Below are 15,126 nucleotides of genomic sequence, written 5' to 3' on the forward strand. Positions count from 1 at the left end.
CTAGCAGCAAACCCACCTTCAGAGCTGTGGACGTTGGCCCAGCCCAAGATCTGGACATTGTCAAAGTCACAGAGAACCTGCAGGAGCTTCAGGTGCAAAACTCAAGTGGGTAAGTGAGAGGACGCCTCTGGCCCAGAAAGCTCAGCCACGCTCGCTGTCGTTGGGATTGCAGCCAGACTGCCCCGAACGGATGCAGCAAGGGGAACATAAGCCAGACAACAAGAACTCCTGGCCAGGCAGACAGTCCGATATCAAAAGCTAGAGCATCACATTTCTGAGCGGTTTTCTGTGTTGACTCTTTGGCTTAATACAAGGGGCAGCTGGACAAAGTGTGCTGTCCACACGCTGGCGGCCTTTCATCAGTCAAAGAAGAAAACCAAATTGGTTTCCTATGGCCTTATGCTCTCTTTGAGCCCCAGAGGCAGGATTCCAAAGGCCACTTTGTCCTTCCTGCCACTCACCCAGGCCAGAGTAGTACCCCCCTCTGCATTTCTAACTCTCCAGGGGAGCAGCTGTATGGCCGCTGTCCTGTTCTCATGCCCACCACCCGTGCCAGAGCCCAGCATCTACAGGAACACTGTCACCCCACAGAGAGAATGATGTCTCCTTAGGATGCAGGGAGGTTGCTGAGAGCTGCTTATTCATCAAAGAGTAAATCTTGAAAAGGAGAGGACTAGGAGCAGAATGATTGTTTGCCTGGAGTTTCACTAAAATCCCATTCCTCTTCTGTTTGAAGAACCTGCAGTGCCGCAGACACTGGTCCAGCCTCTGCTCTCTTCCATCTCAGGCTGCCAAGAACCCCAGGGTGGGCTGTGACTCAGGCAGGGCCCAGCACATAGCAGATGCTTATCAGTAGGGGTGTGGAATCCAACTGCATTCAGTCGCACTGAATTGGGTGGAAGTACGGTGTCTATATGGGGCTTCCCTGGTGGCTCAACTGGTAAAGAATCCACCTGCAAGGCAGGAGACCCTGGTGAGTTTCCTGGGTTGGGAAAATCCCATGGAGAAAGGATAGGCTACCCACTCCAGTATTCTTGGGCTTCTCTGGTGGCTCAGACAGTAAAGAATCCACCTGCAATGCAGGAGACTTGTGTTCGATCCCTAGGTTGGGAAGATCCCCTGGAGGAGGGCATGGCAACCCACCTCAGTGTTCTTGCCTGGAGAATCTGATGGACAGAGGAGGCTGGAAGGCTATAGACCATGGGGTCAGAGTCAGACACGATTGAACAGCTAAGTACAGCACAGCACGGTGTCTGTACAGCCCCCACCCAGCAAGGCTTCATATTTCCCGGGTGCTGGGAGGGGACTGGAGTCAATAGTGCCAGGAGACCCGAGTCCCTGCCCCCCAGCCAAAAGACAAGCAAAAGCCACAGGATGCCTGTGTCTCCTTTCCAGCCCCTGTCTCTCAGGTTCCCTGGTTTCCCTGCAGTGCCTTGGTGAGTACGCCCCATCTCTGAGGGTTTGGGTCCTGGGCCAGCAATAAGCAGGAAAGAAGACCTTCATCCTCATTCTTAAATCACTCAGACTCCAAGTGTCACTCTATTCTGTCCAGACATTACTCCCTGGACCTTGGGCTTGTAGGTGAACACTCCTTCAAGTAGTTGATGTTAAGAACTCCCTCCCACTGCCCACCCATATCTCCACACTTGTTGTGGGCAGAGATCCAAGAGAGAGTAGGAAAACCAGAGCCTCTACCCGCTCTCACCCCTGGCCAGGGCCCACGTAATCTCATCTGCTCATTCCGTTTAGCAAAGATTCATGGAACAGTTAAGATGCATCATCACTGTCAGATGCTAGCTGGAAGTAGAAGATACCAGACAAGCAAGAGAATTGGCCTCTGTCCTCAGGAGCTAATGGCTGACCAAAGGGAGAGGTGTGAGGCCACATGGAGGAAGTGCCAAACTGACCAGTAGTCCTGACTAACATGTTCCAGAGTGATGGCATGGGGCCGGGAGGGCAGGGGGGACATCAGGAGATCTGGACAGCACCTGTCCCACTGGCTTCCAGTGTGACCTTGGGTAATTCACTTGATCTCTCGGAAGTTCATTTTCCCAAGAAGCCCTTTAGTCCAACAGCCCAACAGAATCCTGGGAGAGCCCCTAGTTCTGAGAGAAGATCAGAAGGAAAAACAAGCTCTGAGATCCCACTCATCCCACCAGCCTCGTGGGAGAACCAGGCTGAGCCTGGCAGATGGCCAGAAACTGGATCGCCTGAGAGGAGGAAGGTCATCCTTGCTGCCTTTGCAGTTGAGCAGTGAGGATGCATCCCTGCAGCTTAGTAGTGTGTGTGCATGGAACAACGGACTGGTTCCAAACTGGGAAAGGAGTAATTCAAGGCTGTATATTGTCACCCTTCTTATTTAACTTCTATGCAGAGTACATCATGAGAAACGCTGGGCTGGATGAAGCACAAGCTGGAATCAAGATTGCCAGGAGAAATATCAATCACCTCAGATACGCAGATGACACCACCCTTATGGCAGAAAGTGAAGAGGAACTGAAGAGCCTTTTGATGAAAGTGAAAGAGGGGAGTGAAAAAGCTGACTTAAATCTCAACCTTCAAAAAACCAAAATTATGGCGTCTGGTCCCATCACTTCGTGGCAAATAGATGGGGAAACAATAGTAACAGTGACAGACTTTATTTTCTCGGGCTCCAAAATCACTGCAGATGGTGACTGCAGCCATGAAATTGGAAGATGCTTGCTCCTTAGAAGAAAAGCTATGACCAACCTAGACAGCATGTTAAAAAGCAGAGACATTACTTTACCAACAAAGGTCCATCTAGTCAAAGCTATGGTTTTTCCAGTAGTCATGTATGGATGTGAGAGTTGGACTATGAAGAAAGCTGAGTGCCGAAGAATTGGTGCTTTTGAACTGTGTTGTTGGAGAAGACTCTTGGGAGTCCCTTGGACTGCAAGGAGATCCAACCAGTCAATCCTAAAGGAAATCAGTCCTGAATATTCATTGGAAGGGCTGATGCTGAAGGTGAAACTCAACACTTTGGCCACCTGATGTGAAGAACTGACTCATTGGAAAAGACCCTGATGCTGGGAAAGATTGAAGGCAGGAGGAGAAGGGGACGACAGAGGATGAGATGGCTGGATGGCATCACTGACTCGATGGACATGAGTTTGAGCAAGTTCTGGGAGTTGGTGATGGACAGGGAAGCCTGGCGTGCTGCAGTCCATGGGGTCGCAGAGAGTCGGACATGACTGAGCAACTGAACTGACTGATGCATCCCTGTTGGATGTTAAGACTTTTACCCATTCTCATGTGATCTCAAGTTACTGATGGGATCTGAGCACCTGATGTGCTGAGCTAAGCAGCACTGAAGTCAGAACGAGGCTTAAGCCACAGATCCTCCCTACAGGAGGCTTCAGTCTCATTGAGAAGACAAGACTGAACAATGACAACAAGGAAAGCTGGCTAACATCCAGGCATGCTGTGAAAATGCCAGGAGAGGGAAATTCCCAGGGATCAGGCAACGTGGAGAAAATTCTCAGGCTAAACATCACAGAATGAACTGTAGGCTCTAAGAGGGCAGGAACCAGGTCTGTCTCTCTGTCTTGGCCAGTGCTCTCTTCCCAGCCGAATGAACAGTGATTTAGATGAACATGAGAGGAGACAGCATCTCAGGGACAGGGACTTCCTGGAGCAAAAACAGAAAGACTTTTCAGGGAGCTACCAGCAGATCGATTTGGCTAGACAGCAATTTTCTATCAGGAGGCTGCCAGGAGCAGGAGTTTAAACTCTTCCCCTACAGACAGAGAGGGATGCTAAGGAGCTTTGAGTGAGGGAGTGAGGGATGTGTAGAAAGCAGTGTTTGGAATTAGAAAGTGTTTCACAAGCCCCTTCCAGGCACAAACCCAGAGAGGGTGGTGGCCTTTCCCCCTTAGAACCATCACTGTGGCAGTGACTGCCAGAAGGATTGGAGAGGCTGGGAACAGGGCGGAGAGGCTGGGAACAGGGCGGAGAGGTGGAACCGGAGATTTTTTACAAGAGTTCACAAGTCAGACGTGAGAGCCAGGAGAGTGGGATGTGAAAGAGGGAACAGGATGTCAAATCGGGAGACTCTCTGAGCAGGGGGAAGGGACTTGGAGAAAGGTGTGTTTAGGATGGGAAGATCCATTTCTGGAACTTTCTTCCCACTCTCCAATCCCGAAGCAGCCTGTGGGCGTCTGTTCACTGTTACTCAGTGGGAGCAGCTGGGGACACCCCCTGGGCAGGACTTTCATAATTCTGGGTCCACGTTTAGCTTCAAGGTCATGAATTCCAGCACAATGGACACATCTATATTCCCAGTATAAACTCCATCCGAAGCTAAAAACAGGAGACAGAGATTGGGGGAGTCTGGGATACTCAGCGTCTCCTGGTGAATAATTCAAAATTGGCCTGGTTCTCTACCCCCACCCTTGTTTCCAGTCCTAAGGACCCTGCTCAGGATAGGCTGGCTGGGGGCTCTAAGGGGGACAACCCCAGTCCCCAAGAGCCTGACTCCTTCTTTTCTTTCTCCTTCCCTCTGAGTCCAGCCTGCGGACAGAGTGTGAAGGCCCCTCGGGTGGTGGGTGGGAAGGAGGCCTCTGTGGATTCTTGGCCTTGGCAGGTCAGCATCCAGTATGACAAACAACACATCTGTGGAGGGAGCATCCTAGACCCACACTGGATCCTCACGGCTGCCCACTGCTTCTGGTAAGGCGCATTCGGGGAGCTCCTGGGGTCAGAGCTGCAGAGGAACCTGAGCACCTGGATCCTCTGTCTCCAATCTGTTGTCTGATGCCCTCCAGCCCTTCCCTTCCCCCTAAAGAAGGGTGTGGCTGCCTAATGAGACACTGGACATGACATCCTTTGTTAGGCCTTGGGGGGTCTTAGCAGAGGGTACCAGTCACCAGGCCTGACTGGTACCAGTCACCAGGCCCTTCCCTTTCAGGGGGGAAGCCAGCAAAGACCCCGTGTCCTCACTCTCCCCTACATCACTCACTGCACAAAAGCACTTCCCATCCGCCTCTGAGGACTCCAAGGGAGGCTTGAGAACTCTCTCCCTTTCTGCTAGTCTTTCAAGAAGTGGTTCCAAATCCCAGGTCCATGCCACTCCTTCATTATATCCAGAAGTTAAAACAGAAAAAAGTATTCTGTTACCAGCCAGCAGAGACAGGCCTGCCCATACCTCTGGAGAAGGACCATTCCAGGTCCTCTTCACCTTCATTCATCCATCTGTTCATTCATTCACCATCTATGAGTACCTACTAGGTACCACGTGCCTTCGAGCAGCAGACGCCAGAAGTGCCTCAGAGGAGCACACCGTGTAGGCCAGTGATTTTTAACTTTTTTGGAGAATCTGATAAAAGCTATATTTCCCCTGTGCACTCAGCTGTGTCTGGTGTCAGGAAGAAGAAAAGTACAGTAAATTCCCTACATATGAATGTGTTCCATTCCAAGAATACGTTTGTAAGTCCAATTTGTTCATTAACTTCAACAAAGTTAGCCTAGGTACCCAACTTTTACAAATAGCGCCAGACACATTAACTAACTTACATGATTGGAGATGCAAACACACATTCACATCTTTGAGAGTCTTCAACTTGAAGGTTCATACGTAGGGGACTTACTGTATACAATAGAACTGACCACAATGCAAGTACCACATGAGTAACAAGACCAGTAAAATGCACTAGAGTGTCAGGACCCAGAGCACAGGCACTGAGCATAGCCCATTCCCCAGCCCTCCAGTTTTAAGTTTCTTCCAGCAGGTTTCACCAGGGAGAAGAATCGAATCCCCTTTAGAATCTGACCTGCAGTAGGTGATTCCTCAGATGGCCCTTCTCCAGCACCCCTGCCCTTATCATCATTACCCGCCAAGGCAGGGACATGCAGCACCCACTCCCCAGGGCCCCGGAGACCCAGCCTTTAGCAAAACCTCCTCATGCTTGACTCGGACCTGAACTTCACTGTCTCTGCCCCCAGGAAGCATCTCGATGTGCCCAACTGGAAGGTGAGGGCTGGCTCAGACAGATTGGGCAGCTTCCCATCCCTGCCTGTGGCCAAGATCTTCATCCTTGAGCCTAACGCCACATATCCCAGAGAGCATGACATTGCCCTCGTGAAGCTGCAGCTCCCACTCACGTTCTCCGGTGAGAGCCGGCGCCTGGGGACAGAACTCCCATTCCGCCACTAGCTCTTTCACTAAGTGGCCTTGGGCACATCACTACTCCTCTCAAGATCTCAGTTGGCCCATTGTTTCTGGCAAGTATATCAGCCTATTGTCATGAAAGCCATGAGGCCTCCTCGAGCTCTCAGCTGACACCTTACCCCTGCCAGATTCTTCTGATGTCTGTTTTCTCTACATAGAGCACCCCAAGTGAGAATCACAGATTCATCCAATCTTGGAGTTGTGAGGGACCTAAAAGATCTCCTGGCCCATCCTCCACCCCAACCAATGCAAAAGCCTGCACAATCTCCCTGCCAAAGGGTCATTGAGCTCATTTGCTCTCCTCCAGGGACAGCAACTCATTACTGTTAAGGCAACCCATAGCATCTTTGACCAGCTCTGTTCAATGACTCAGGCTTACACTGGGTAGTATTTAGATCAGCATCTCCAATGGTTGGTTCCATAGAACACGGGTCCCTTGGGTACAAGAGGGTTCCTTTCTCAAATAAGTTTGGAAAATATTTTTATACCATAGCTCTCTTCCTAGAACACGTTAGTATATTAATGACATTAAGAGGGTTTGGGTTTTTTTAGCAATTTGTTTTGTTGTGTTTAATTCACATTTTCTTTATTTAAAATTATTTATTTGTTTTTGGCTGTGCTGGGTCTTGATTGCTGCATAGGATTTTCTCCAGTTGTGGCAAGCAGGGGCTACTCTTCCTCGCGGTGCTCGGGCTTCTCACTACTATGGCTTCTCCTGTTGCAGAGCAAGGGCTCTAGGCACACGGCTTCAGTAGTTGCAGCACATGGGCTCAGCAGTTGTGTCTCCTGGACTCAGTTGCTCTGTGGCATGTGGAATCTTCCTGGACCAGGGACCAAACTCATGTCTCCTGCATTGGCAGGTGGACTCTCATTCACTACACCACCAGGGAAGTCCAACACATTTTCTAAACTTATTTGACCACAGAATCTTTTTTTTTTTTTCCATGCTACTTCTATTAACATCCCATGGAACATGTGCTATGGAAACCCTGGTGTTAACCCTAACAGAGGATTAGCCACCAGGCTCTCCTGAACTTTGGGTCCCCTCTTCCTCTCTGCTCCTGGTAGGCACAATCAGGCCCATCTGCCTGCCCTTCTCTGATGAGGAGCTCACTCCAGGCACCCCACTCTGGGTCATCGGATGGGGCTTTACAGAAGAGAACGGAGGTAAGTGCCAGGCTCAGGATTACAGGACTAAGTGAGCAGCTCCCAAAAGTGATGGGAAGGAGGACCATCCTTTAGAAAAACCCATCCTGGAGGTCCAAGCACCAAGGTACCAGGAAACCCAGAGAACTGTCCTGGGCTGGGATTTGAAGGCAAGAATGGGAATGCAAGTGTGTTTTCAACCTCCAGGGAAGATGTCTGACATACTGCAGCAGGGATCCGTCCAGCTCATCAACAGAACTCGGTGCAATGCAGAGGATGCGTACCAGGGGGAGGTCACCAAGACGATGATGTGCGCAGGCCTCCCGGAGGGCGGCGTGGACACCTGCCAGGTGCGGCCTCCAAGGATCATGAGGGAATTACAGAGATAGGGGAAGTCTGCTCTGAAGAGATGAAAAAGTTCAGAGGATGAATGCCCCCACATGAAGGCTTGCACATGGTGGGCACTCGGTGTGTGATGAAGGGAGGAAGGGGGAGAGGGAAAAAGATATAAGGATGGATGGATGCATGGATGCATGGATAGACAGATAGAAGCAAAGAGATTTCAAATGTATATTTTACATATAAAGATGATGTTTCCCTCCCCACCTGCTCTTACTTCCCGTCATTTAAAACAGTATGAGCCCCTAGCAGGCAGGAACCCCAGGTCTGTTTTCTCTACAACTGTCCTCAAGCTGCTGAACTACACTAGAGAAAACCCATCTCGTGCTGGATAAGCCCTAGTGCACTGTCCCTCACCCATCCTACTGGCCAGTCCATGAATATATTCTCACATCCCCACCCAGAGGATCTTCTCAACTATTTTCGTTAAAACCCCAAACCCTTCTCCCACCCCCATTCTCAGTCATTAAATTCCTTCACTCAAGAGGCATCTCTTAGTCATCTCTTGATGACTTGATATCAGGTAGATGCAGAACTTTGAGGACAGTGTCTTCCCTCAGGGAGTTCACAGTAATGGGGGCGGGGGTGAATAACTCCACAGGCAGTTCAGCTACAGAGTTATTGGGTTCTGAGGGATGAAACCCCAGAGGCTATAAGAGCTGGTAAGAAGGACACCCAAATAAGTGAACTTTTCACTCTCTCTCATTTTTTGTACAAGAAAATGTCATTTTGTAGTTTGCTTGTTCTCTCTCTCTCTCTCCATTTAATTCTAAGCTCCCTTAGGGCAAGGATCTTTTCTCTTTTCATTAATTGATCCCAGTTATCTAGAACAGTGACTAGCATGAAATAAGCCCCCCTGTAATGGTTCAATAAATCTGGAAACTACTAGGTTAGATGGGCTTTCCAGGGGGCTCGGTTGGTAAAGAATTCGCCTGAAATGCAGGAAGTGCGGGTTCTATCCCTGGATCGGGAAGATCCCCTGGAGAAGGGAATGGCTACCCACTTCAATATTCTTGCTTGGAGAATCCCACGGACAGAGAAGCCTGGCGCGCTGCAGTCCATATGGTCACATAGAGTCGGACATGACTGAAGCGACTTAGCATGCACTGCTGCTGCTGCTGCTAAGTCGCTTCAGTCATGTCCGACTCTGTGCGACCCCATAGACGGCAGCCCACCAGGCTCCCCCATCCCTGGGATTCTCAAGGCAAGAACACTGGAGTGGGTTGCCATTGCGTTCTCCAGCACACACTGAGTTAGACAAAGATAACCAGGCTTCTTTACTACAGGCCCTTAGAGCCCTCACTGTGCTAGTGTGAGTTGTAGATCTCCAAGAAAGGGCTAACAGCACACCCACAACTTGCTTGACCGCAGACAAAACCCTTTCACCCCGAAAGGGAAGGGCATTCCAGGCTGCAGGAACAGCATGAGCAGGGGAAGTGAAGGTAGAACAGCAGAGGGCGCTGGAGAGCAGGGACCAGATGGGCCAATGCAGTGAGGGGAGGGTGGAGAAGCCCACCTCTCCACCCCAGCCCTGCCCACCCTCCCCAGCAGCCTCTGCTCTGGCCTCTCTCACAGGGTGACAGTGGTGGCCCTCTGATGTATCACTCTGACTGGTGGCAAGTGGTGGGCATCGTGAGCTGGGGCCATGGCTGTGGGGGGCCTACTACCCCAGGAGTATACACTAAGGTCACAGCCTATCTCAACTGGATCTACAATGTCCGGAAGGTAAGCGTGTTTGCCCTCCCTGTGGTACCCTCCCTCCCTTCCTCTCCTCTGTGGGTTCCAAGCCACCCTTAGTGACTTAATGGCTCTGAGATTCCCCTTTAAACCCCCAATAGTCTTCATTTCCAGCAAGTGACAACCTGGAATTCCACCATTAAGAGCTGAAATTCCTTAGATCAGAGACTCCCATTAAATCCAAATACCTTACTGTATGGAACACACCCAGTTTTACCATTCTCTTGTTCTCTGATCAAATGCAGCTATCAGACACTTTCCAGAGACCAGATTCTGATAAGAAGGAGGATGGAAATATTACTCAGTCATAAAAAGGAATGAATTTGAGTCAGTTGTAGTGAGGTGGATGAACCTAGAGCCTTTTATACAGAGTGAAGTTGATCAGAAAGAGAAAAACAAACATCAGATATTAATGCATATATAGGAATCTAGAAAAAAATAGTACTGATGAACCTATTTACAGAGAAGAAATGGAGATATAGACATAGCGAACAGACTTGTGGATGCATTTGGAGAAGGAGAGGGTGGGACAAATTGAGAAAGGAGCATTGATATATATACACTATCATGTGTAAAACAGATAAGTAGTGGGAAGCTGCTATATAACACAGGGAGCTCAGCCTGGTGCTTTGTGATGACCTAGGGGGTGGAATGGATGGGGGGAGCGAGGCTCAAAAGGGAGGTGATATGTATAATCATGACTGATTCCATTAATGTACAGCAGAGACCACCACAATGCTATAAAGTGATTATCCTCCAATTAAAAAAAAAAAAGGAGGATGGAAAGGCTTATAAGACTTCCTGAGCTCTAGAGAGTAGAGAGAGGCGCAAAGAGCTTCAGAAAAGGAAGATTAATTTTGCATGCCACCATTTTGTTCAATTTCAAATTACCTAGTTTATTTGTTGGTCTCTTTTATTCTAGTCTGATCCATGATGCTCCTGCCCTTGAAGTGCTGGAAACTGCTTCCCCCTGCCCTGCCCACATGGGAATCCCCCAGAAGTCAGACACAGACCAAGAGCCCCCTGGGGCACACCTCTCTGCCCACACTCTCAGCATTTCTAGGTGCAGCAAAGGACCTGCAATCCTGTAAGTCACCCCACAGCTCACAGGCACGCAGGAAATCAGCAGCTCCAGTTCAGCTGCCCATGATGCTCTCGGCATCCCAAGGAGGGAGAGACACAGCCCACCGAACAAGCCAGCCTCCAAGACTGAGGTCTCAGAAGGCATTGCTAAGCCAAGAACTTTCTACTCTATTGAATGGAAACAGACGCTCTTCTAAGAGCCTAGATCACCAAGGGCTGGAGTGGAGGGAGGAGAGGGTCTGAGCCAGCCCTCTGCCTCCCCACCCATCCCCAAGCCCACCTGAACAAGAAACCGTTTATAATGGAAAATGTGCTGTCCTGCTCTTGGCTCAAGTACTGTTTCTTACTGTTTCGTATTGTGGCCACTGTTTATTAAACTGGTGCGTGAAGTCTTTGACATAGGCTGACTGGGCTGCTTGAAAAGTGTTGAGCTAAAGACTACCAAACTATGATCTTTATTCCTTGTCCTGGGTAGGAAAAGATCTATGGGAAATGATTGATTTTCAAAGTAGAAGAAAAGAAGGCATGGGTACCAGAGCTGATGGGTGGGGGCACCCCACTCAGGGGGCAACAGTGAACAACCGACTGGGGAAGCCAGGGGTCATTAAGTGTGCTTTCTACACAGGGGACTTGTCCCACTGCCTTCCTCCCCTTCCTCTCTGCCCTGATATCAGCCACAAGCAGGGAGAGGATCTGGGCTTTCAAGGCTGACTTTGAATCATGGCTCCCCAAGAGGCTGGGAAAAGGTATTGCAACTCTAGGTCCTAACATCTACCTTAAGAACTCTAGGTGTGATTTTTAACCATTCTTTTCTTTTTTTTTTTAGCCACATGGCATGTGAGATCTTAGTTCCCCACCAGGATCAAACCCACACCCCTGCACAGAAGTGCAGAGTCTTAACCACTGGACCACCAGGGAAGTCCCTATCATTCAGTTTTAAGCAGTCATTTATCACCTGCTTCCCTGGCGGCACTAGTGGTAAAGATCCGCCTGCCAATGCAGGAAATGCAGGTTCGATCCCTGGGTCTGGAAGATCCCCTGGAATAGGAAATGGCACCCCACTCCAGTATTCTTGCCTGGAAAATTCCATGGGCAGAGGAGCCTGGTGGGCTACAGTTCATGGGGCCACAAAGAGTCGGACATGACTGAGCAACTGAGCACAATCCTGCACAGGAATGAGATGGTCTCCAAGCTGGGATCTGAGGATATTAGCATGAATAAGTTCCTGCACTCAAAATAATCAGAGAAGTAAGCCCCATGAACTTTTCTGGCAGCTGTAGGGAGCCTAGGTGTTTTGAGGACCCTCTTGCTATAGTTGTGTCAAATCCTTGATAAAATATACTTGTTAATGTCTTCTTAGGGTCTTAGTAAACAACAGAAATCCTCAAAGGCCAAAAAAGTAAAAATAAAGCAAAGCCATCAGAATCATGAGCTGAAACTATGGGGGAGATCTGGGAACAATAGCTTACTAAAGTCTTGGGTTGCCCTCAGACAAAGACTTACATGAAAGCTGAGATCAGAACTAACCCCAGACCCACTGTAGGCAGGGAAGCTGAAACTGGGATTCTCACATAAAACAGAGACAACTGAATGGGGTAGATCCCATGTGGCAAATATAATGGAGGAGGAAAGATTCCATTAGATTTAGGGCCTCAGGATTCCCAGAGGAAGATCCTCCAAATATGAGTTCACAATCAAAGATTGGCGAAGAGTTTAAAAATAAAACCTCAAGAACTTTAGATGTTAGAATTATAGATAATTATAATAATTATTATATTTTATTATACATATAGACATAGAATGTATATATATATATACATATAGTATATATATATACTGTATCATATATCATATATATATGATAGAGTATGTCTGTGTGATGGACACTACTCTTTAATGGCTTCATCATGTAGGTAGTCACTTAATACTCACACAAATCTATGAAATTGGTTCTATTCTTATCCCCATTTTATAGATAAGAAAACTAAGCATAATCAGAGTAGATACCTTGCCTGAGGTTGCATACTGGCAAGTTGAACATAAGCATTCTCACTCCAGAGTTCATGGTACAAACTACCAAAATATTGGGCCATACATATTCTAAGTGGTCAAAAAAAGTAACCACCAAAAGAATGGAAATAAAGTTTTTAACTTCAAAACAATAAAAACAAGAAATAGATTCAGTTCAGTTGCTCAGTTGTGTCCGACTCTTTGCGACCCCATGAATCACAGCATGCCAGGCCTCCCTGTCCATCACCAACTCCCGGAGTTCACTCAGACTCACGTCCATCGAGTCAGTGATGCCATCCAGCCATCTCATCCTCTGTCGTCCCCTTCTCCTCCTGCCCCCAATCCCTCCCAGCATCAGAGTCTTTTCCAATGAGTCAACTCTTTGCATGAGGTAGCCAAAGTACTGGAGTTTCAGCTTTAGCATCATTCCTTCCAAAGAAATCCCAGGGCTGATCTCCTTCAGAATGGACTGGTTGGATCTCCTTGCAGTCCAAGGGACTCTCAAGAGTCTTCTCCAACAACACAGTTCAAAAGCATCAATTCTTCGGCGCTCAGCCTTCTTCACAGTCCAACTCTCACATCCATACATGACCACAGGAAAAACCATAGCCTTGACTAGATGGACCTTTGTTGGCAAAGTAATGTCTCTGCTTTTGAATATGCTATCTAGGTTGGTCATAACTTTCCTTCCAAGGAGTAAGCGTCTTTTAATTTCATGGCTGCAGTCACCATCTGTAGTGATTTTGGAGCCCAGAAAAATAAAGTCTGACACTGTTTCCACTGTTTCCCCATCTATTTCCCATGAAGTGCTGGGACCAGATGCCATGATCTTCGTTTTCTGAATGTTGAGCTTTAAGCCAACTTTTTCACTCTCCTCTTTCACTTTCATCAAGAGGCTTTTTTGTTCCTCTTCACTTTCTGCCATAAGGGTGGTGTCATCTGCATATCTGAGGTTATTGATATTTCTCCCAGCAATCTTGATTCCAGCTTGTGTTTCTTCCAGCCCAGCGTTTCTCATGATGTACTCTGCATAGAAGTTAAATAAGCAGGGTGACAATATATAGCCTTGACGCACTCCTTTTCCTATTTGGAACCAGTCTGTTGTTCCATGTCCAGTTCGAACTGTTGCTTCCTGACCTGCATACAGATTTCTCAAGAGGCAGATCAGGTGGTCTGGTATTCCCATCTCTCAGAATTTTCCACAGTTTATTGTGATCCACACAGTCAAAGGCTTTGGCATAGTCAGTAAAGCAGAAATAGATGTTTTTCTGGAACTCTCTTGCTTTTTCCATGATCCAGCGGATGTTAGCAATTTGATCTCTGGTTCCTCTGCCTTTTGTAAAACCAGCTTGAACATCAGGAAGTTCACGGTTCACATATTGCTGAAGCCTGGCTTGGAGAATTTTGAGCATGACTTTACTAGCATGTGAGATGAGTGCAATTGTGCAGTAGTTTGAGCATTCTTTGGCATTGCCTTTCTTTGGGATCGAAATGAAAACTGACATTTTCCAGTAGATTAAGGAAAAACAAACTAAATATCAAGCAATCTCAAAAGAAGGATGAGAGCTAAAATTAAAAAAGTATAGAACACGGAATAAATAAAATATACAAAGATAGGATAAAATATCAATAATTACAATAAATGTTAAATTCATCAACTAATACATAGAGATAGGCAAAATGGATAAAAATGTACAATTAAGCTACATGTTATTTATAAGAGACATACCAGAATGTTAGGTTACAGACTGTTAAAACCAAGAAGATGAAAAAAAGTACAAAAAGCAAGCACATCACAAAATGTAAGCTGGAGAAGCTAAATATTTTTTTAAAATAGGGATTTAGGACAAAAAAAGGAAAAAATACTTAAGGATAAAGAGAGTTACTACACAATCATAAAAGCTTCAATTCACCAGGAAGACACAGTAAGTTAAAACTTGTAAAAGCGGCTGCTGCTGTTTTCCTTCCAGTCCCGGAACCAAATGGCTGCCCCACGGAGGGCTTCCAGGAGCATCTAAGTCACTGCAGGTTTTCCTCCTCTTCCATCAGAAAACAGCTTCTAACTGACTTCAGCCTTCCCTCATCTTCTCTTAGATGCAGAGAGATCAAGCTCTGAGCCTTTGGAGTGGGATCACTGACTCCAAGACCCTAGACTACCAGAGAACTAACCCTTGGGAGTATCAGATGGTCAGAACTCACACAAAGGAAACCACTTGAAGACAAGACCTGCATCCCCTTACCACCAGTAGCAGCCTGTGCAGGACGCCTCATCTAAACAACAAACAAAAAAAAATACAAACCAAATCATCAGCAGACAGGATTACCACCTCACTCAGCCTTGCCCATCAGAGGAAAACAAATAAACAAAAACTCAGCACAAATCACACCCTATACAAAGCTTACACAAATCACTAGACCAACCGTAGGAGGGCAGAAACCAAAAGGAAGAAGGAATTCAATCTTGAAGCCTGGGAAAAGGAGACCTCAAACACAATAAGTTAAAAAAATAATAATGAAAAGGCAAATAAATACTACACAAACTAGAAACACAGAAGTCCAAATAA

At 47.4% G+C, this 15,126-nt stretch overlaps 1 protein-coding gene across 15 annotated transcripts in view; it reads left to right on the forward strand.

Annotated features, from left to right (window-relative positions):
- TMPRSS4 (transmembrane serine protease 4) overlaps window positions 1–10,949 on the forward strand; it is a 40,018-nt gene extending 29,069 nt beyond the window's left edge. For 5 of the 15 annotated variants that reach the window (XM_086339449.1, XM_086339452.1, XM_086339455.1 and 2 more), the window contains 8 exons: window positions 5–109; window positions 1,396–1,436; window positions 4,530–4,689; window positions 5,962–6,128; window positions 7,256–7,354; window positions 7,541–7,683; window positions 9,308–9,457; window positions 10,392–10,949. In XM_086339449.1, the coding sequence (XP_086195575.1) occupies window positions 5–109; window positions 1,396–1,436; window positions 4,530–4,689; window positions 5,962–6,128; window positions 7,256–7,354; window positions 7,541–7,683; window positions 9,308–9,457; window positions 10,392–10,403 (877 nt within the window). In that variant the 3' untranslated portion in view covers window positions 10,404–10,949. Of the gene's footprint in view, window positions 1–4; window positions 2,439–4,529; window positions 4,690–5,961; window positions 6,241–7,255; window positions 7,360–7,540; window positions 7,684–9,307; window positions 9,458–10,391 lie in introns of those variants that run through there. The other 10 variants (XM_086339450.1, XM_086339453.1, XM_086339457.1 and 7 more) reach the window with 7 other exon arrangements.
- The last annotated feature ends 4,177 nt before the right edge of the window (window positions 10,950–15,126 follow it).

This window comes from Bos grunniens, chromosome 15 (assembly GCF_055505025.1).
Source record: "Bos grunniens cultivar Pamir isolate PY7600 chromosome 15, Bosgru_T2T1.0, whole genome shotgun sequence".
NCBI classification, from domain to species: Eukaryota; Metazoa; Chordata; class Mammalia; order Artiodactyla; family Bovidae; genus Bos; species Bos grunniens.